At 41.5% G+C, this 21,615-nt stretch overlaps 1 protein-coding gene across 9 annotated transcripts in view; it reads right to left on the bottom strand.

Moving 5' to 3' along the window:
- Positions 1-21,615, bottom strand: part of WDFY3 (WD repeat and FYVE domain containing 3) — a 155,035-nt gene that overhangs the window by 66,036 nt on the left and 67,384 nt on the right. For 6 of the 9 annotated variants that reach the window (XM_083631517.1, XM_083631520.1, XM_083631522.1 and 3 more), the window contains 14 exons: positions 21,013-21,165; positions 18,171-18,244; positions 17,059-17,220; positions 16,443-16,537; positions 14,870-14,990; positions 14,025-14,242; positions 10,943-11,178; positions 9,121-9,255; positions 8,480-8,659; positions 6,549-6,782; positions 5,327-5,426; positions 3,926-4,086; positions 3,051-3,280; positions 1,315-1,424 (listed from right to left, as the gene is read on the bottom strand). In XM_083631517.1, coding sequence (XP_083487643.1) covers positions 1,315-1,424; positions 3,051-3,280; positions 3,926-4,086; positions 5,327-5,426; positions 6,549-6,782; positions 8,480-8,659; positions 9,121-9,255; positions 10,943-11,178; positions 14,025-14,242; positions 14,870-14,990; positions 16,443-16,537; positions 17,059-17,220; positions 18,171-18,244; positions 21,013-21,165 — 2,209 coding nt within the window. The remainder of the gene's footprint in view (positions 1-1,314; positions 1,425-3,050; positions 3,281-3,925; positions 4,087-5,326; positions 5,427-6,548; positions 6,783-8,479; positions 8,660-9,120; positions 9,256-10,942; positions 11,179-14,024; positions 14,243-14,869; positions 14,991-16,442; positions 16,538-17,058; positions 17,221-18,170; positions 18,245-21,012; positions 21,166-21,615) is intronic. The other 3 variants (XM_083631519.1, XM_083631521.1, XM_083631515.1) reach the window with 1 other exon arrangement.

Raw genomic sequence — 21,615 nt, 5'->3', positions numbered from 1 at the left:
AGAGTAGCACGAAACAAAGAGTACAATTTAATAAATAGTAAAACAACAACAACAACATCATGAAAGCTAGTGCAGCAAATTGAAAACAAGTAAAAACAGCATCAGTTTAAACAGATGGTAAAATCAAATTGCTCTAAGATAAAGCTAGGCACCTGTCAGCTGCAGAATGGATGAGAGACAAGAATGAGGGAGGGAGGGAGAGAGAGAGATAGAGCTCAAAAAAAACCCCAAATGTGTGACTAAAATTAAGTTTGGAGCAAACCACCTGTGCTTGCCTCAGAAAAGCACCTGGGGTTTGTGAATATTTTTGAATCAAAAAACTACCTTGTTCAGAATCATAGAATTGTAGAGGGGGAAAAACCTTTTAGAATTGGCAGGGGGCAGGCGGACAACAAGTTTATTTTGAGCCTGGTCCAGACAATGGAGAGTCACTTTTGGATTCTCTCTTTTAAATATTCACCCCACTCCTAATGTGATTAGGACACTGTATGAAACTAGTGTTAGCTTTTCCCATGATTTATATTAACCCGAGTCTATTCATTTGGATTTATAAGCAGTGCTTTTCTTCTAGAAAAAATAAGGTGCCGGTATGGTGTATCCTTGTGTACCCCAAGAAAAAAGCGCTGCTTATCGGTCACACAATATCTTGTGCTGACTGGAATTCATAGTATCAAATACTAGATTTCCTCCATTTTGAGCCAATATGCAATGGCGTTCCCCAAGTTCTTCGGTGTCAAGGACGAAACAGCAATGATGCTGGTGAAATTTTTAATGGAAGGGTTTCCAGTGAAGTAGAAAGTCTGTGCTGTGCCAATGCTGGAATTGCTGACAGTCATTTGTAGGCTTCCTTATTTTTCTCTTTCAATATCCTAACTCCATTTTAACTACCTACTTCAATGATTTGCAAAACAGATCTGTAATAAATCTCGCTTTCTCCCGAGTTCTGAATTGTTAGCCATTTTCCATGAGAGGCAGGTCCTGCTGAGTGAGAGGGATTAAACCTAATCCTAATTATTCCTAACTGCTGTTTGGGCAGGATCTGCTTAAGGTAGATATGCAGCCTGTAATCTATATTACTGGTCCTCTGTTCAAAATTAACCTCTGATTAGTCCTGGCTTGGCCTATACTTTGAAATGGCTTCTTTTATATTCTAGTGTTTATCATCTGCAATCTTTTCTTCATAGTTCCTTGGGAAACGACTCATACCCCCACTCTTAAATGAAACAGCCGAAAGATTAAGGGAAGACATGAGGAATACATTAGCTAACATACCAACTGGCATTTAAGACGGATGGACTCCAGCTGCATAATTACCTTCACTAACGTCTTGATTGTAGACTCCATCTGGCTCGACATCAGAAGGGATCATAACATGCCAAGTAGTCATCCTGGCTTCTGCTTCCAGGCCAAACCCATCTACGCTGCTGCAAATATTATCCAACAATGTTAGATGGAAGTGAAGGAGTTACACTGTATGCAGGACAAAAAGTATACATAAGATCTGCCCGAGGTCTCCATTTCTCAACACTACCTGGATGAAGCCTGACCTAAACAAACAGGGTCCATCACATAAAAAACTGTTTTAAATACAGTCTTTAAAAAGTTGTTATAAGCCATCCTCTTGACTTCACAGTGAAGGGCAGGTAAGAAATCGAATAAATGAATTAAGTTTCCTAATTATACCACTTTCTAAAGGAGGTGGGGGGCTGCATATCTGAATCTCTCTCTCACCCTCCTAACGCCTCAGGGAGCAAGCTAGATCAGTATTTGTCTCCATTACATTAGCTAGGAGTGCAGAGTTGTGTATGTGTGTGTATGTTTATCAAGACTGGCCTTCCCAGTGCTTTTTTCCTGGGGGTACGCATACCCCTAAACATTTTGTGAAGTTTGGCCTCATTGAGGGGCAGTATTTCAATATGAGTAGGAAAATGAGAGTACCTTTTGTGATGTTAACATATGAGAGTGCTGGAGGTGAATTAGTTAAACAAGTTACCCAATCAGAACCCAGGGGGTGGAGTCAGACTATAAAACCAGCTTTGGGAGGGACAAAAGGGGAGTTCATTGGGAGTTGGGTGGTTGGTTGGAGTGGGAGTGAATTGGGATAGAGTCTGTGGGTAGGTTGAGTTAGTGTAGCGAAATAAGTTGAGTCAGGAACAGTTAGGAGCTAGGTAGACAAGTAAATATCTGAGAGGTGGTTTAGTGAGTGAGAGCAGGTAGCAGAAGTTATAGGTCTGGATAGGTACCCTACAATTGTAATTGACCGATACTGTTTATGAAACCACATGCTTGTTAAACTGCAATAAATAAACAGAAGTTTATGTTCCAATTTAAACCTGACTGGACTCAGTATTGTACCAGGTAGGGCCTGGGTGGTGGCAGTGAGAAATAAAGTGGTGGCACAGGGATCAAGAGACGGTGAAACATGCAGGGACCCTGTGTGATTGCCACACCTCTAAATATTTTTTAAGAAAAAAAGCACTGGGCCTTCCTAAAAGGCGAAGAGTAAAAAATGTGTATCTATCTCTATGGGCTCAGTACATGACATTCCCACCACCCCTTGAGGTTAACCTAGTTTACACATGACAAGGAAGGAAGATGAGGAAAATTATGACCGTGGCTGCTTCATGTATTTCTGTTCAGGAGTTTCAACATTTGGACAAAATTAATACATAAGCACCATTACATAAAGACTCCCTCATCTGAAGCATGTGTGAGAGAGAGGGCAAGACTGATGGCTCACATGGTCATGTAAGACCTAAAGCTGCGTCAAGAACCTACTGTAACTTCTCTTGAAATTTTACATCTGTCTTTACCTAAATTGTGTGTCCTTGCATGACTGGAATTTTATTTCGACATTTCCTGTACGTTGCCCCTTCACTGGCAAGCAAGATAAATGGAAATATGTGTGACTGTTTCTAGCTTATAAACTGCAGCTGCAGAAATATGTCCCCTAGAAAAGGGAGGGGGGCAATTACAATGCACCTGACGATTTTACAGAGTAAACAGTTTTCTAAACAAACTGGTGTATGTGCACTAGGTGAGGAGCTCACCTCCCAGCATGTAAATTCATCAAGCAATGAGCCAGGCAGCTGAAAAACTCTTGGTCGTGATTCCCAGGACCCAAGATCAGAGTTCGATTGACAGTAAGCGTCCTTAGAGAATCAAGGAGAGCAACTTGCTGAGGAACTGTTTTGTGTGGTCTCGAGAATTGGTATAAGATGGTCCTGTTCAGGCAGTGATAAACGGCATCCAGTGATAATCCCTGAGATCTTCTTTTTGACTGAAGCAACAAAAAAATGCAAATGAACATGTTTTAAACATGGAATCTCTGTATTACCCCAAGTTTATTAGCATGCTTTTAAAGATACTTCTTCCACTCTAATCAGAGTAAACCATACTGCGGTGTTGAGGTGTAAGGAAATAGCCAAGTATTAATTTGTAAAAATAGCTTCCAATTTTTTTCCTGTAGGAATTGGTCTCAATTGCAGGAAAGGACCATGAAACACTTGCAACTTTAGCATAATGAAGTAGGAAGTAGATATCTAGAGAGTTCATTAAAAGACAGAGCCATCTGATGATCTGTACATTCATACAACCAGGGGAAAGTACTGCTTTCTGGGTAATCTTTCCAAGAGTCACATGCCTGTGGTGGGCGGAGCCAGAGGCAAAAGAAGGCAAGACAACACAGGGAAATTTTACCTTTGTACAGTAGACTAGTTGCCCCCCCCCCCACACCCTCTGTTCTCCTCCACCCAGGGAAGAAGGAGGCATCATCAGAGTACAAAGACAGATTCCAATCAGGCAAAAACATGCAAGGAAAGTGCCTCTGGCTCCGAGGTTCCCTATCTTTGTATCTATTGCAATGTATAAAGTTAAGCAGACCAAAATAATAATAGGAGGATGAGGAAGAAGAAGAGAAGCATACCTGTGCAATTAACTGGATTATGAACTCTATAAGCAGCTTGGATTCCTTGTTGAACATGCCTTGCCAAAGTTTATCCACCACACGCTGGGTGAAATAGAACACATTGTTTACAAGCACCTGATAGCTTCCTCCACTTGTAATAGGCAGAGATGCGTCCTCCCCTAAACGACAATGACAGCGTTAAAAAGTGTTTTACCCAAATAATTTCATCCCATTCTTCAGTCAAACAGGCACAGCATTAAGAATGAAACCAAGCTAAATTGCGAACCGGAAGACAGATTAACATGCAAACGTTACCAGTTGCTGAGGAATCGATCACTCCCAACACTACCACACCAACCAGCAGGACTGGTGACAAGGCCATGTCTTTGCCACCTGCTAAAAGGTTTAGTGCAGATGGAGGGCATTTCCTGTGCCTAGGCCATGAAGGCCCTGCCTCGTACGCCCACCCTTCAGGACCACAGCAGAACTTCAGAGGAAGGAAGGTGGGAACAGGTGGCAAGATACCCTGGTCTCAAAACATTAGATGGGTTAAAAGACCATCTTGGCTAAGAGTACTGGAAGACTTGCTCCCTGCCTTTTTCCACCTTGTTTGGAACAGTGGAGCTCTGATTGACACCAGCTACAGAAGCTGATGCGGGTGGCGCTGTGGGTTAAACCACAGAGCCTAGGACTTGCCGATCAGAAGGTCGGCGGTTCGAATCCCCGCAACAGGGTGAGCTCCCGTTGCTCGGTCCCTGCTCCTGCCAACCTAGCAGTTCAAAAGCATGTCAAAGTGCAAGTAGATAAATAGGTACCACTCCGGTGGGAAGGTAAACGGCGTTTCCGTGCACTGCTCTGGTTTGCCAGAAGCGGCTTAGTCATGCTGGCCACATGACCCAGAAGCTGTACGCCGGCTCCCTTGGCCAATAAAGCGAGAGGAGCGCCGCAACCCCAGAGTTGGTCACAACTGCACCTAATGTTCAGGGGTCCCTTTACCTTTACCTTACAGAAGCTGAAGCTGCTGAAAGAGACCAGAGACTTATCTTGGCTGTCTCTTAGTATAGACACATAGAGCCTGAGCTTCCACACATTAAGCCTGTGCTTCTAAGAATGTAAGAGCTGGATCAGACAACAGTCCTATCTAGTCCCGCATTCTACTTCCTACAGTGATCAGCCAGATGCTTATTAGAAGCTCACAAGCGGGACTTGTACACAGAACTGTACGCAGAATTCCAAGTGCAACCAAACCAAAGGACTTGCATAAAGGCTCTTAAGATACTTTCAAGGTTTTCACCCAATTCTTTTCAAAACGTTCCCAGATATTGAACTTTTTCCTTTCGAACGGAGCTTGCCATCGTAAAGCCATTTTAGTGTGTTTTTACGTGATACTGAAAAAGTCAAGCAAAATAAGTTAATTACCCAATAAAACATCAGCGGCAAGCAAATGGTCCATCACACTGTCCAAAATATAGGTCTGAAATTCTTTTTGCTGTGCTCTCGTCGATCTCTCGGGAGAGGCCTGGAAAATAAAACAAAAGCATAGAAGCATTTACCATAAGGGCTTCCTGTAAACGGGCAAATTTATGACAACCCCAGGCTTCGTATTGTCTGGCACTCAACACAAATTGAATGTGCTCCATGTACAACAACTGTGGTCAATACGGTCAATTAAAATATACTTTCCTTCTTAACTGAGAAAAAATGTCCCGAATACAAGCTACCTGATAAATTGATAGAACACACCCACATACTTTTTTTTGTTTAATGGTGGCAACAGATGCCTTTTTAGTTCTACTGGTACTCTTCATTGGGGTGGTGTGAGGAGCAGGTCCTCATAAAAAGACCACTTTGTGAGAAGTGGATGAGGGTGACATGGATCACAAGAGTGTGATGAAGCCTCCTTTTTGTTGCTCACATGCTACTCTACTTCATTTCCCTAGCTGGACAAGACAGAAGCAAATGTGAGCACTGGGGGGGGCGGGAATCTCCCTACCTCCGCTCTCTCACATTTTTCTGAGCTGTTTTCTGGTTCAAAAAGCTAAGGATGGAGGCATACAGAGTGATGCACATTGAAGTGAATTCCTTATCACCTTCCTTTCTTTCTGAGCTAGAGGCTGACCAGAAAATACACAAGGCAAGACAATCAGAGGAGACTCAGCTACATTAGTAAAGAAACGACGATTTTAATGCACTATAAACAAGCAACACCAGATGGTGGCAGAGAGCAGGAAATATTAAAACACAGTTTTCCATAGGGATTTCTTTCTTTTGTTATAACAATATAATTTCTGACTTATTTATAGTGGCTGCGCCCCCCCCCCCCGTGTCTAGATCCACCCAGGGTCATACAAGAAGCGTTCTTTCTTTCTTTGGCCCACCCATATGTTTGGCTCTCCTTTCATCCCTTTCCTCCAGAACAGTTTCAGGGATCTTTCAGAGGAAAGGGAGTGAAAAGAGAAAGCGGTGGCAACTCACAGGCCAGCTAGCCTTTTCACAGGGCTGGATACAATCCAAGGGCTGCAACTTACCATCGCCCACAATTTGGTATAACCAGTACTCTTAACAAACAACAGATCATGAAAACTACTCGCTACAACCTCTGATCCTGCTTAAAGGAACAATGGCAGAAGGCCAACTCTACCTCCAAGAGAAGGTCTATTAAAGGAGTTTGCTTGCTAGCAGGTGTAAGGCAGAGGTTATCAATTATCAGCACACGCATGAAGTCAAACACAAACTTCTTAGCAGGGTGGTTGGTCAAATAGGTCTTGGATCCAACATTGCAGTATTCTGACTGGCTTCGGTTCATTCCTGTGTCAGAGGCAAATGCTTTGAACTCCTCTGCTGGAGATCCAACTTCATCATCCAAATCCGTAACCTTTAAAAAACAACCACCAATAATGCAAGTCAAGCGATTTACTAGAACCAAAACTATCTTTGCCAAGGCAAGGAAGGGAACAGTTTGCAGTTATTCACTTATTTTAGTGTTGCTTTTCTACAAGTATAAACTTTAGGGATTGTTGCTTTCTGGACTGTTTCCTGGACTGTCCAGGAAACAACTGAATACAATTTTCCTCCGAAAGGTTTTCCCCAGCTGGATAATAGAGTATTTTCAGGGGTCAGCAACCTTTTTCAGCTGTGTGCCGGTCCACCGTCCCTCAGATGTTGTGGGGGGCTGGACTATATTTTGAAAAAAAAAATAATGAACGAATTCCTATGCCCCACAAATAACCCAGAGATGCATTTTAAATAAAAGGGCACATTCTACTCGTGTAAAAACACACTGATTCCCAGACCATCCACGGGCCGGATTGAGAATGTGATTGGGCCACATCCAGCCCTTGGGCCTTAGGCTGCCTACCCCTGGTCTAGATCATCCCATTCCCATTGCCTTCTGTCGTACTCTAACCACAACTGTTAGCAATACGTTCCTGTTTCTATGTTGGAGGCAGTTATACCCTACCAACACACACCATCTAAATTTGTTATTGTTTTTATTAATTGCATTTGCACTCCACCTTTTCTGCAAGAAGCCTAAGTGGAGCACATGCTTTTCGCCTTCCCCATTTTATCCTCACAACCACCCTGTGAAGTAGATTAGGCTGAGACATAGCGACTGGCCCAAGGTCAGCCAGTGTGTTTCATGGCTGAGCAGGGATCTGAACCCACATCTCCAACGTCCTTGTCCAACACACAACCCATTATATGCATTTTGTGTGTGTGTGTGTGTGTGTGTGTGTGTGTAGGTAAAGGGACCCCTGACCATTAGGTCCAGTCGTGGCCGACTCTGGGCTTGTGGCGCTCAGCTCGCTTTACTGACCGAGGGAACCAGTGTACAGCTTCTGGGTCATGTGGCTAGCATGACTAAGCCCCTTCTGGTGAACCAGAGCAGAGCACGGAAACACCGTTTACCTTCCTGCCAGAGCGGTACCTATTTATCTTGCACTCTGACGTGCTTTTGAACTGCTAGGTTGGCAGGAGCAGGGACCGTGCAATGGGAGCTCACCCTGTTGCGGCGATTCGAACCGCCGACCTTCTGATCAGCAAGTCCTAGGCTCTGTGGTTTAACCCACAGCGCCACCCGCATCAGCTTCTGTAGCTGGTGTCAATCAGAGCTCCACTGTTCCAAACGAGGTGGAAAAAGGCAGGGAGCAAGTCTTCCAGGACTCTTAGCCAATCACGGGGATTCGAACTGCCGACCTTCTGATCGGCAAGTCCTAGGCTCTCTGGTTTAACCCACAGCGTCACCTGCGTCTATATATATATCTATATCTATATATATCTATATCTATATATATATCTATATCTATATATATATCTATATATCTATATATCTATCTATCTATATATATATATATATATATATATATATATATATATATATAAACACTAGCATGTCCTATTGTATGGAAAGGTGGTATATAAATGCAGAACTTCAGCAAATAAAAATCCCAGATCCCAACAGAAAATGCCATATGGACAAGTAGTAAGAGAGAGAGAGAGAGAGAGAGAGAGAGAGAGAGAGAGAAGCTGGTTTCTACTGTGTGTGTGTGTGTGTGTGTGTTGTTCTCTTACCATTTCTGAGTATGGCCGGATGTTGAAAGGGAATACAGTGGCTGCCAGTGCACAAAGAAACTCGGGGCTCATCCACATTGAAGCCAGATCAGGAACATTGTGATACAAGTAGCGGAAAAACTGCATCAATGTGACTGGATATTCCCGAAGCCAAGAACCCTCTTCTTCGGACTGCCAAGGCTGTAATGGAAGGCAAAAACAAAGCTAATAGTATGTGTGTGTGTGTGTGTGTTATATAGCCATAACCTGCACTGGGATCTTAATATAAAACAAAATCCACTATATAAATAAGATCACTGCTGATGAAATAAAAGAAAAACACACTGTATGGAGAGAAAGATATCATCTCATCATTTTGTTAATTTGTGTTTAATCTAAAAACGGTTGAAGATAAACTCACTGGGACATGGAGATATGTTTTTTTGCTTATGTTGCTCTCTAAACAACCATGTCCACCAACGGCATCATAAAGATAATAAATAACATATTAAAGCTAAGCATGTATCAGCCCTATTAGCATATGGAGGGAACACTGCCTCATAGCCCCAGGTAAGCCTCTCTGAGCTTTCAAAGGCAAATGGTAACACATAATTAGGAAGCTGCTGGATGTTTATTGACATCTGAACAGTGTTCATACTTACTGAATTCAACATGCTCCTAAGCATCCCCAGCAGCAAAAATGCAGCTTCTGTGCAAAGATTGTGAACTGAAGCAACCACAGTGCCACTTGATGCAGGAACACCAAATATAAATGTCCAAATTGAATCCAAGTCAAACTGTTGATTGGAAAGAAAATTGAGAATAGGGGGATGGGAAAATAATAGTCAACACACAACCCAATTTAAAAGTATCACTATAATTGATGTTAGCCTCTCTGAGCCCGGTTTTGGCTGGGGAGGGCGGGCTATAAATAAAATTTATTATTATTATTATTATTATTATTATTATTATTATTATTATTATTATCTTCCATAGAAAAGGGCAACATTAACTTGGGATGTGTCTTGTCATACTGCAATTTGTTTTACTGGGGGTAGGGGCACTTGTTCCAATTTAGTGCTCAAGTGACAACTCAAGACAATTAGAAGCGCCTATGTAGAGGTACTGCCAAATGAACACAACAGGAATTGTAGGTCTCCATTGGGTTTCCATCAATCTCTGTTGGTTTTCAGTGCTGAACCCTAGAAATGGAGGAAACTACCCAACAGGATTCTGAGGTGTATTATGTCCCATGGAATCTGGGGAGCTGATTGTTCCATTGAATGCAGGGGATCTAGCAAAACCCATATTTATAAAGGATGCAACTAATATTTTTGGCACTGGGAACACTGACAATGTTGATGCCCACTGAAGCATCTGGGCAATCCAAGTGCTTCCATCTTCTGTTACTGAAGACTCAGATGGAACTTCCACCAGAACATCTAGCAAGTCCCATCCACTGCAAAATACCACAGCAGTTCCCCCCACCCCAAGTCTCTCTGTATTTCAAGTTTTATTGGAATTTAGCAGCAGCCTTAAAGGTAAAGAGACCCCTGACCATTAGGTCAAGTCGCGGACGACTCTGGGGTTGCGGCGCTCATCTTGCTTTACTGGCCAAGGGAGCCATCGTACAGCTTCTGGGTCATGTGGCCAGCATGACTAAGCCACTTCTGGCAAACCAGAGCTGCGCACGGAAACACAGCAGCCTTACTGAAGCTCTAAAAGCTCCCATCAAGCAATTTCCAGTAAACTCAGCATGCAGCCTTTAAAGACCTCTCATTATCTGCTTGTGTACTTCAAAAGTACAATACTATACACCTCCAGATGGTGTCGAGGCATAATATCTATCTGCCCATTGCTCCTGGCCTTGGGGCAGCTTTAGCATATGCTCAAGTTGCTACTTGTGAATTACAAAAGAAGAAGCTATCAGGGCACCTTTCGGACTCCAGTCCAACCATACAAACTGTTTGCTTTTTTACTTGAGTTCCACGAAGAAACAAAAACTTGGGAGAAATACAGTATCATGCCTATATATGCAGCTCCTCATTATTGTTTCTCAAACAGCACACTGTCCTGACCCTTCTTTAGTCATGCATTCATTTTCAAATTATAAAGCCTTCTGAAGAGCATTCCCCATCATTCACACAAAATTAAACTTGGCATTACAATGACCTGTGCCTGTTAACCATTGAGACCTCCACTAAATTCAGTGGAATTCTAGAAGAGCGCAAGAGAAGATTTGTCCACACAATGCAAGGGAATGAAGGCTGTATCTTCTTATGTCCTTTATATTTCTATTAAGCATGATTCTAACTGGCACTGGAACTAATGTCAAGTCCCTCTCAGATACAGAATGCTTCAACACAACTTTCATTGCAGAGCTTAAGTACTCTACTGTGAAGGGGGCTTCAAACCATCACTCCCCCCCCTTTGCTTTTTTGAGTCACACTTAACAAAATTGGTATCTTGCTAGATAATCCCTACCTGGCCTCCCTGATTACATCGGCTGGTGATGACAGGTGCACTGACCTGCAGGTTTTCAGGCAGTTCAGTGACTGGCTGCTGCAGGAAAAGTGCCATTAGGAGGAAATAGAGCGCAGGCACATTCGTGTGCTTAGGAAGAAATGACTGAAGAACCGGAAAGCCTGGGAAATGACAAGCTTCCCGGTTAATTTCCCTGACAGTCGATCTGCCGCCAGCACTCCTGCCAACGTTGAAACCTGAGAGGGGGAAAGTAAAATTAAAAGCCAAAAAGCAACAACAGTGGGTCCTATGCACAACATCAACGTAACGGAACAGAGCACCGTGGTTAACACCTGTGCGTAACTAGTATTGACAATAAATGGGGTAGTCAGAGTAACAGGTTGCAAAAATACCAGGCCAACATTAATTCAATGGTTTAAAAAACCCAAGATGGACGCTTTTCTGCTGTAGCATTTTATTTGCCTGCCCTGTCAAAATGTTTTGGGATTGTGCAGAGGAATGTACAAAGTAATGAAATTACTCGTGTTTCTTCAGAGTTTCAAGATACAACAGTTTAGTCTGGTATCTACTCCCATGCTTAATAAAAAAAAAATGTGCAGGAAACAAGAAAAAAGAAAAAAGCACAATTTTTGAAGAAAGCAGAATGTACTGTGACACATTGTACCTTCAGATTTGAGGGATGGTTAAAAATAATATCCTCATAAAGCTATTTTCCTTCTTCACCCCACAAGATTGGGTCATAGTGTTAAAATCTCATTTGGCCTTTTTACCCATGGAACAAAGCCATGCCACTGGGCAACAAAACCATCCTCATATTCCAGTTACCTCAGTGCTCAAAACTGTTTGGTCACCTTCTCAGCAAGAGCATTATTCCAGGCACAGGGTTGCATCCAAGTGAATTTTATTTACAACAGACCGACCGACTAAAATTAATGTAACTAAGTTACCCATGTCTATTAGTTTTGATGGGTCTACTGCAAGTATGGCTAAAACTGGATACAACCCATAAACCAGGCATAGGCAAACTCGGCCCTCCAGATGTTTTGGGACTACAACTCCCATCATCCCTAGCTAACAGGACCAGTGGTCAGGGATGATGGGAATTGTAGTCTCAAAAGACATATGGAGGACCGAGTTTGCCTATGCCTGTCATAGACCATCTTGCATCATCCATCCATCCTCCTTTCTTGCTGCTACCAATAAAAAGGTTAACATCTCTTTAAATCAGGGGTGGGGAACCCTGCTGGATCCAAGGGCCAGGTCTTTACCTGGCCTCATCCTGTGGGCCAACTTTTGACAGGTGGACAGGATAACCCATCTGCCAATCACATAACATCAATATGGCATCTCATGATGGACAGGTAGGTTGTCCTGCCCACCTGTCAAAATCCATTGTGCAGGGTTCCCAAGCACCAGCATTTTATTGGTTTGGATTTGTCAAAAATTATGAACATAGGAGAACTGAACACAGATGGGGTGGGGGGTGGGGTGGGAACCCAGAACAATACTACTGTTTTCAAACACAGGCTACATCCAGGGAATAAGGTGATTCAATTTAAGTAGGAACTCTGAAATACCATTGTTTTAAGTACATGAAGAAGAAAAAAGTTGCCAGAAAAATGTAATAATAAATAACATTGGTACAAAATGCTTGTCATTATTCTTCATAATCAAAAGGATTCTCCTATGAGAATACAAGACAGTGGCATTGAAATAGGACCTAATTTATTTTAAAATACATTATATTCTCATTTCCATATAGAACTCAAATTGGAATCCAATTTCACCTAAATTCCATAATCTCAGTATCATCCAAAAATGTTCACTATCTTTTGTTCTGTGCCCTCTACCTGTCATCCCTGATAAATAAGTTTCTCGTATAAAAAGACATCTGACATAAAGAATGTCATCTACCATTCAAGGTTTGTAATTTAATTATTTTGCTTCTGTTACAAAGATTCAAATTTTAGTATATTCTCTTGCTAAGTAATGGACTATGTCCTAATCTAGAGATGCTCAATGTATTGTTCATCAGGTACAACTCAGGTTCATAGATGGTTTCTCAACTCTCTCCTCCAATTTTAAAGGTTTAGTCATCTCAGTACTTTCCAAATATTTTATTTTGGACCTATTCTTATATTACAGCAGCAGCTGCAATTGCTGTTCCAATAACGTCAAGAGATAATTTGGGAAGTGCAAACACGAAGATTGCTTGTGTACAACAACCCACACATCACCCTCCCCACACATGGTAGGAAGCTGGGACACAATGGATATGGATTCTAGCTTCAACGTTCATTGAAAGGTGACTAAGGCTATACTCCTAAGTGCCCTTACTAGGGAGTAAACCCCACTGAGTGGGACTTATTTCTGAGTAAACATACATAGCATTGCACTGGGAACGATCCTCCATATTCCTCAGATGTCACTGTGCTCCTATGCAGTACTGTTTCGCAGAAACCTCTGAGTTTGTCAGATTCACTGGGAAGCTTTGTACCGTATTGGCCTGAATATAAGCCTCACTCCCCCCCCCCCCCATTCCAACGGTGAAAAGTTAAAGTGCGGCTTATATTCGCGACCTTACAGTATGCAGCCAGGAGCAGCAAGGAATGGAGTGGCTTATATTTGGGTATCCCCCCCCCCAATTTTAAAGGTGCAACTTATATGCGGGCCAATACGGTATCTGATAATGTCACAAACTAGTCTAGTCTATGATCCTGTACATGGCTTGGGTTGATTTACATGGGTGTTTTACAGCCATAATCACAGACAGACTAAATCTGTTTTGCCTTAATGAGCTATCTGTGAAATGTGCTCACCCATAAAGGTGTGAGCTCAAATCACCCACGCCTACAACCTTAGGCTAATAGGAGTGCATTCCACAGGATGACCCGTTCAGTTACAATACTTTCTGAGTGCATGCCTCCAGAGATTCACTCTGTTAAGAATGCTACATTGAAACTGGCTTTCCTGGTACTAGATCAATTCTGTATTAGCCACAACATTCATATTAAAAATAAAATAAAAGTGGGGGTGGGGAGAAAAAGAGTTCAAAAATTAGGATGTTTTTAAATATTCATACCAAGCACCGTTCCAATCTTATTAGTCAACACAGAATCTGTTTGCTCAAGCCAGCCTCCGCCAGTGAGGCCTTCCTTGAACTTGATGAGAATGGCTGGGTTGCTCAACAGGACCACCAGAATCCTCATGGCTGCTGTCACTGTGGTAGGGTGCAAGTGCTCTTCCATAAACAGCATAATCCAGTCAAACCCCAGGGTCCGGACCAGTTCTTCACAAGCCCTGAATAAAAAGTAGGAGCAATGCTAAAGAATTAATGGACTAAAGCCAGACAAAATGGGCAAGCCTTATAGGATAAAAACGTTAGGTGCTTTTCATTCTGTTTGATATGTAACTTTAACTCTGTTTGCATCCAACTGTGGAACTCAATTCCCCTGCAGGGTCACCCAAATTCCATTCCAGATATCTTTGGAAGGCTGTCTTTATACAAATAGGCTGACCCCAAACTTTGGAACAGTGTGGCTCTGAAATAAATGAAATTGATAAATACATAAAAACCTGCAACCTCTTTAAATAAATGCCCTCAATAGATGGTTGCCGTATTAGCATTTCACTACTAATTGACCATCTACTTGCCCAATTCCAGGTGTACACAGCTGTGCACAGAAACATGTGGCGGTAATTCCGCATAGATGTAGCCACCATAATAATGACTGCAACTGCCCCCTGCCTTTGCTATGGCACAGGGGTGCAACACAATGCCAATTACAGGGATATGCTGAAAGCAGCTAACACCATCCATGGAACTCTCAAGTAGAGCTTGACTACGCCTCATTTTTGTCCATTAAGGTGCTGTGGGTTCTTGACACAGTCACATTTTCTAGCAAAAGTTAGGCTACTTGTACTCACTGCAAGTTGACACTGTTTTTTTCTTTAGATGTATACACAAGCTTAAGCAGTATGTCCAGCAATCGGTTCCTCAGAAGGATAAGATTTGCAGAAACAAGACCTCCAAAGTCTTCTTCCGTTCCTAAAACACAAAATGCATAGTTAGCTTTCAAACACATCAATGGAATGCTTCTTGCAAGTATTGTATCTTCTAAAATAACATCAGTTGCCATTAAGCCTCCTGCCCCCTCAAAATATAACTGGTTTGTAAATAGTTTTCTGCTATTGTAACAAACAGTGTATGACTAAAACCTGCTTGAGCTGAAAATACGCTAGACTGCTGACTGAAAATAACAGTTGCAGGTTATAGAATGGCAGTCACCACAAACAGAAAAGGGGGAAATCGGCAGTAAATTCACTGTGATTGCACCCACAGTTAAGAACAAACTACACCCAAATGAATTTCATGTAGCAAGAGTATGAATTAAAAATATTGTTACTAGTACACCATAAAACAGATTCCAAGCTCTGCAGGTGAGTGAAGATGAACCTACTAATCAAGACTGAAACATTTAACCAACTTGGATGGTGGGAAAATTGCCTAGGTAAGGAAAATATGACAAACACTTCAAATTAACCATTTTCTTTTCTTCAGTTTCTTTCTTCTACTCTATGTGCAGAAGCACTATAAAAGTTCCCATCATGTTTAGGGCAATAAAGGGTGGAGGGAAAATACTTGGAATTTCTGAACTAAAGAGCAGAATGGTAGAGGGCCTAAAGTTAAGAGGATTTTAAAGCTCATAAAGGCTCTGTTTTGTTTTGTTTTCATTTCAGACTTCGTTACTTTTTCCTTTTCACACAAAGGGAAATGAAGGGGGAAGAACTTCCAGCTGATGTTTAATGGTACAGTGTAGCCAAGAAATACAAGCTCTGCTACCTTTAAAGTATATGCTAGAAACTGTTTACTCCTGCTTTTTCATGCAATTTGTGGTTCAGAACAATTGAAGAGCCATGGTCCATGCAGGCCACCTGGAATTTCATTACTTTTCTTGTAGACTACACTTCAAAAAGTGCCAATGTAAACATTTCTTCCACTTCATTTCCATTTAGATGGCTTGAATGTTCAATTAAACCCAATTCCTTTTACATGAAAAGAAAACCAAAATCAATGAGACTAATCACTTTCAACTCTGTGTGGCCAAGTCCCACACACTTGGTCGCAACCAACTGCTTTTACATGTAAATATCATAGAGGATCTATGGCAGGAGATTTAACATTTTAGGGCCATGCAGTAAGTTTTATTTTATTTTATTTCCGTGAAAAGGACTTTTCTCTTAACTTTCTGCACTTTTTGCAACACAAGCCAGTGGAATTTATTTCCATGCCAGCCTCTTTGACTTAAATGAGAGTTTCTTGTAGAGTGCAACCTTGGAAAATTATCTTTAAAAGGGCCACCCTAATTAAAAGGTTATCTTTCTAGAGAGGAAAAGTGAAGGGACTGTAGCACTGAAAACAAAGAGATCATCATCCGTGGTAATGAGAAAACATGTCTTGAGTGATTTCTTCGGTTCCACTAGAACTGGAACTACTTACCAGTGTCAAGCTTTTCTTCATTGTTCATCTCCATGACTACAAATTTCTCACAGACTGCAAATGTAGGCAAAGTAGAAGAGATGAACTGCCCAAACCTTGGTGGATAAGAGGGGGAAAAACAGCATGCACTCCGTTTGACAGGTGGAGTTTAATTTGTCATTAATTAACATTGGCTGCAAAGCAACACTAAGCAGCAATTATTTTCTTTAAAATTCAGATCCTGACATTTATTAGGATTGAATAAAGTTGACTCAGTCACACATGCACGCACACACACACACACACACACACTCTGAAACAAATTGTCCTGGATAACTCTCTCTCTCCATTTGTGCAAAATTACTATAAATAGGACATTTTGAAGCATAGGGAGGGGAAAGAACATCATCTTCAAGGTATTTTGAAATCAATTCTGGAAAGCCACTGTAAAAGATTATTAAATTTACCAAGCATGAAAAAAACTGTGTACATAAGGAATGTTTTATGTTTCCCAGGCTGGTAGATTCAGAGCAACGGAAGATAAATGTAGCCTCACAGAGAAACATGCGATCTATTTTTATTTATTTATTTATTTATTGTAGAAAGAAGGAAATCAAAGGATAACTCTATTTGGTACCTGAGCAAGTCATTGCTGCTAGGGAATCCTTGAAGCAAATAGCTCAGTACGTTGCTAATAGCGGCAATAGTTGGCTGAGACAAAGACATGTCTCGAAGTGTCAGCAGAAGTTTTGGGATAAGCTGGAACTCCCTCATCAGTTTTGCATTCTTTGCTGCTTCACTGAAATGAAAAGAACAGCTTAAATAATAAGCAATTCTCATTGATTTGAGTAGCCCATGCACTACAGCTCTCTTTTTTTAAAAAAAGATGAATCTAGCAATCCACTTGACTTATGTTCATACCATGTAACGAGAATATAATGTCAAACGTGGGAACATATTTTCCCCCATTTACTTCAATTAGTTTCTTTAACCTGGCTTTACATCAGATACATTCATTCCAAGGTTGCTTACAAACCCACACACAAATACATCGTAACCTCAGCCATCATGATAGATAAGAACACAGGTAAAATTGGTAGCAGCCAAGAATAAGAGCAAACAAAAACTACTTTATATAAACAGATTGGTTTGGAAATACCTTTGTCCACTCTTATTGTTTGCTGACCATCTTTGCTATTAACATACATATATGGGATGGTTAAAACAGCCAAATGCTGTTGAAGCAAGTAGGCCAACTGCTGTGGAAAAAAGCAGGGGAAGTCTAAGTTTCTGACTACAGAAAAAGCCTAGTCTCTTGGGCCTGCCTACCAAATATCTGATGGTGACAGGACATGGGTCTAACGCAATCTTCCCCATCCCAGTGCCAATGAAATGTTCTGGAATACAGCCAGCCAGCATGGCCAGTGACATAACAAAACACGACTTCATGTTTGCATTTTATATTGTAGTCTTCATAACTATCTGAATGGAACTTCCAATAGTTAGGACTAGGTGCTTAGCATTCAATTCAGTCCAGCTCTCTTAACTCACTGTCTGTCTTTCGGTATTTTTCTGCAAGTTCCACCTCTCCTTTCCTATTCTCCCATCATAATAAAAACCCTTCAAATCATATCAAATCAAAACCATGACACAGCATCAAAGTAAGCAAAGGGGAGAGAAACTGGGAGGCAAAATCTGGATTGTACATAATGCTGTATTGTTTACAAGACAAATTATATCAGACGTTACCTGGATTCAGTAAGAAGCTCAATGAAATGTTCGAATAAGGAAAGGTGAAGTTCATAGGGTGCATGCAGCCAGACCTGAAATACAAAATATACAGCTGATTTATAGCTGGCATGTGCTATTCTGCTTAGTAGAGTTATTCTAGACTACCAATATTAGGGTTACCTATTGCTGCTTTTGTCCCAGGTGTTGCTTTTTCCCATTGGAAAAAAATAGAGTCTAAATGAAGTTATCATAAACAATTATTCTTTTCTTTCCATACCAGATTGCAATTGTCAGCCCACCAATCAAACAATAAAGCCCATGGATTAAACAAGTGAAGAACAAGTAAATTCATATGCTAGTTGATCTGCAGATATAAAGATTTAGCCTCTTCATCTTCCATTTATAAAAGATTGAGAATCTAACAGAGAAAGATTAAAATCTGAAAACTAAACAACAAACAGCGCTAATACAGCACATTAATCAATGCCGTAGAAGTTGATCGACTTCCACTTGCCTCATACAAGTGTGTGGATGTGACTTGGGTTTTACTTAACTATGATAAAAATTGACATTGTTATTAAGGAAGAGAACAAAAAGACGGAAGTCTAATTAATCTGTTAAAAAATGAATCAGAACGTGATAGTGATAAGAAAATATTCATAGAAAAATACTAGTCATTTTCTCCATCTTGGTTATTTGCTTCTGTTATTGCTAAAGCCTTTGTTTGTGGCCTAGACACCTCTATTCTCTATAACTTAAATCTCTTCTTCAAAGGCCGCTTCCTGCTAGCCTTCTGTCACTGCAAAAATAATCCCTTTCTCCTCTTGTTATGATCAGTGTGCAGACCTCCTTCAGTTAACAGCGATGTGAAAAGTTACCGCAAATCAAACTACATAGTCAAAAGTATTTTCATTTAAATCTCCAAACTTAACTTGCCTGTCCAATCATTTCCCTTTGTCATACCCTTGACTTCGCTTAAGGTAATGTGCTGCTGCTTCTCCCCCCGCCTCTGCCCCCGCTCCTTTCTTCATTTCCGATTTTATTTTTTCTGTGATATCGTTCTCTCTGATCTGCAACAGCCTCAAAAATCCTACTTCCCAAGACCACATATACAAACTCCCTTTCATTTTTTTAAAAAATTCTCATTTTCTGGTCATCAGTCTAACCTGTCTTTTGCTGTTTGCTATCAGCTAGTCCTGCCCTTTATCAAATCTTGTCCCTCAGTTCCGCTGGCATAACTTAAAACTACAAATACTGTGTGTTTGGATTATCAGTTTAAACACAAAGGCGGGAAACCAGAGTCTGCCATGGGTCATTATTTGCTCGTCGTGCACAACACAAATTCAGAAATGGTCACTCGACTCATATTCCATTCATAGGACCTGTGGCACCCACCCATGCCATCCAGTATCTATTGCCAGTGTTGCCACTGCCATTTTGTGCACTCTCCAACACTGAGACCTGCCAAAGCACTACAGTGGACCTTGAGCAGACAACTTAACTGATGTCAGGTGAGGATTCTGTATGGGGGCAGCCAATGAGTTTGGGCTAGTGAAGTGAACTGCAGTGAGACCAGCTACAGTGGTACAGCAGTATCTTGACACCATCAATGGGGATGCTCAAAATGCAGCCATCCAGGCCTCTCTGTCTGACCCGCGGGGCACTCCAAAGCCACACCATCTCACCCAAGGCCACATCCTCTTACTAGCCCTGCTTTGCACCTGAGTGATGATAAAGGGTCTGGAAGCCAAGCCTTAGGAGGAACGGTTGAGGGAATTGGGTATGTTTAGTGTGCAAAAGAGGAGAGACTGAGAGGAGATACGATATCCATCTTCAAATATCTAAACAGCTGTCACGTGGAAGATGAAGCAAGTTTGTTTGTTTTTTTCCTGCTCTGGAGACTAGGACCTGAAACAATGGTTTCAAGTTACAAGAAAGGAGATTCTGACTAAACACCCAGAATAACTTTCTGATAGTAAGAGCTGTTTGACAGTGGAACAGACTCCCACAAGAGGTGGTGGACTCTCCTTCCTTGGAGGTATTTAAGCAGAAGTTGGATGACCATCTGTCAGGGATGCTTTAGCTGAGATTACTGCATTGCAGGGGGCTGGACCAGATGAAACTCAGGATCCCTTCCAACTCTACGATTCTATGTTTCTGCCTACCTAAAATGCATCACTGAATGCATCTTACTGGCCTGGATGGAGGATAGAAAGCGGTGTGTGGATGTGTGTAGGAACTAGCCTACTGCACAAAGGAAAACAATTACCATTCAATGCTCTGTCAACTTTTGACTCTGTCCCTGCCCACCATTGACATGTGACCCCCAGAAGGGAATGTTGCCCTCTGGCTGAAAAAGGTCCCCTGTCTCTGCTTTACACCAACAACCTTAGCAGGTTATATGATCATGCCTGACTCGTGAAAAGGTTTCTAGGTCAGGGTGCTTCGCTGGTCTGAACAAACAGTGGTAGACTGATCATGCTGCTCCTTACTGGCAACTATTCGCCTTCCCTTCCCTTCAAGCAAAACGATTACGTTAGAGGCCGTTCATGATTGATCGTGTGTTATTTCAAAAGGCATTTCTGACACCAACTCTTGAGTTTAGCTTCAAAACTTACCTCCTTCACGAAACAGAATAATGTAATATATTTTAAGAGGGCTGCGTTACAATCAATCAACATTGCTGGTAGATTATAGTCTCTCTGCACTGCAATTGCATAATGTACTTCATTAGATATGTAGTTTCATAAGATCCACAAAACCAATCTCTTCACTGGCGTGCTTTCTGTTTCAGAAAACACTTGCTCCAGGTTTCCTAATGACTGTAATAATTTCTAGCTTTCAGGGGTGCCCTATGTACCTCGAAGTCGCAAAGCAGGTCCTGGAAGGCAGTTGAATTTGGAATAATGGATGTTTCGTGACCGCTGTCAACAGTCCCCACCAAGGAAAAGGTCAAATGAAGAATGTGGCTATTCAGGAGAGAGCGTTTCTTCTTTAACAGCATTGCCAATAACTGAAATACAAGTAAACAACATATGGACACTGAGTGGCAAAGTGGCTTTCCCCTCTCCTTTTATAATTCTTACAGCCTTTTGCAGACAAAGGAAATATCATCTTATTCCAAGCATAATAAAAAGTATCACAGCAGGGCAGAGCCATTCGCAGAGCCATGCTTTTGTAAATTCAAAGATCAGGTATAGTGTACATTTCTTTGTTGTAAACTATTGATAATACCAAGAATTACAATGGAAAAGCAGAAAGAGGTAAAGTTGACATTAGCCGACAAAACAGCAGGCATTCTGAAATGAAGAGGCTCTTCTCAGGGATGGGGTTGCTAGTGACTAGTCCTACACAGAACTACTTGTCAAAAGGAAACAAAAGAAAATCATCATGGTGGGCAAAAGATTGGGGGTAGCATTTGCAGCCTTTTGTAATTTAATATTTGATTATCCAGGTGGATATA

The sequence above is a fragment of the Podarcis filfolensis genome (assembly GCF_964270895.1).
Source record: "Podarcis filfolensis genome assembly, chromosome: 9".
In the NCBI taxonomy this organism is placed as follows: domain Eukaryota; kingdom Metazoa; phylum Chordata; class Lepidosauria; order Squamata; family Lacertidae; genus Podarcis; species Podarcis filfolensis.
The sequence above is the reverse complement of the archived record's forward strand: the minus strand, read 5'-3'. Positions and strand labels throughout refer to the sequence as shown.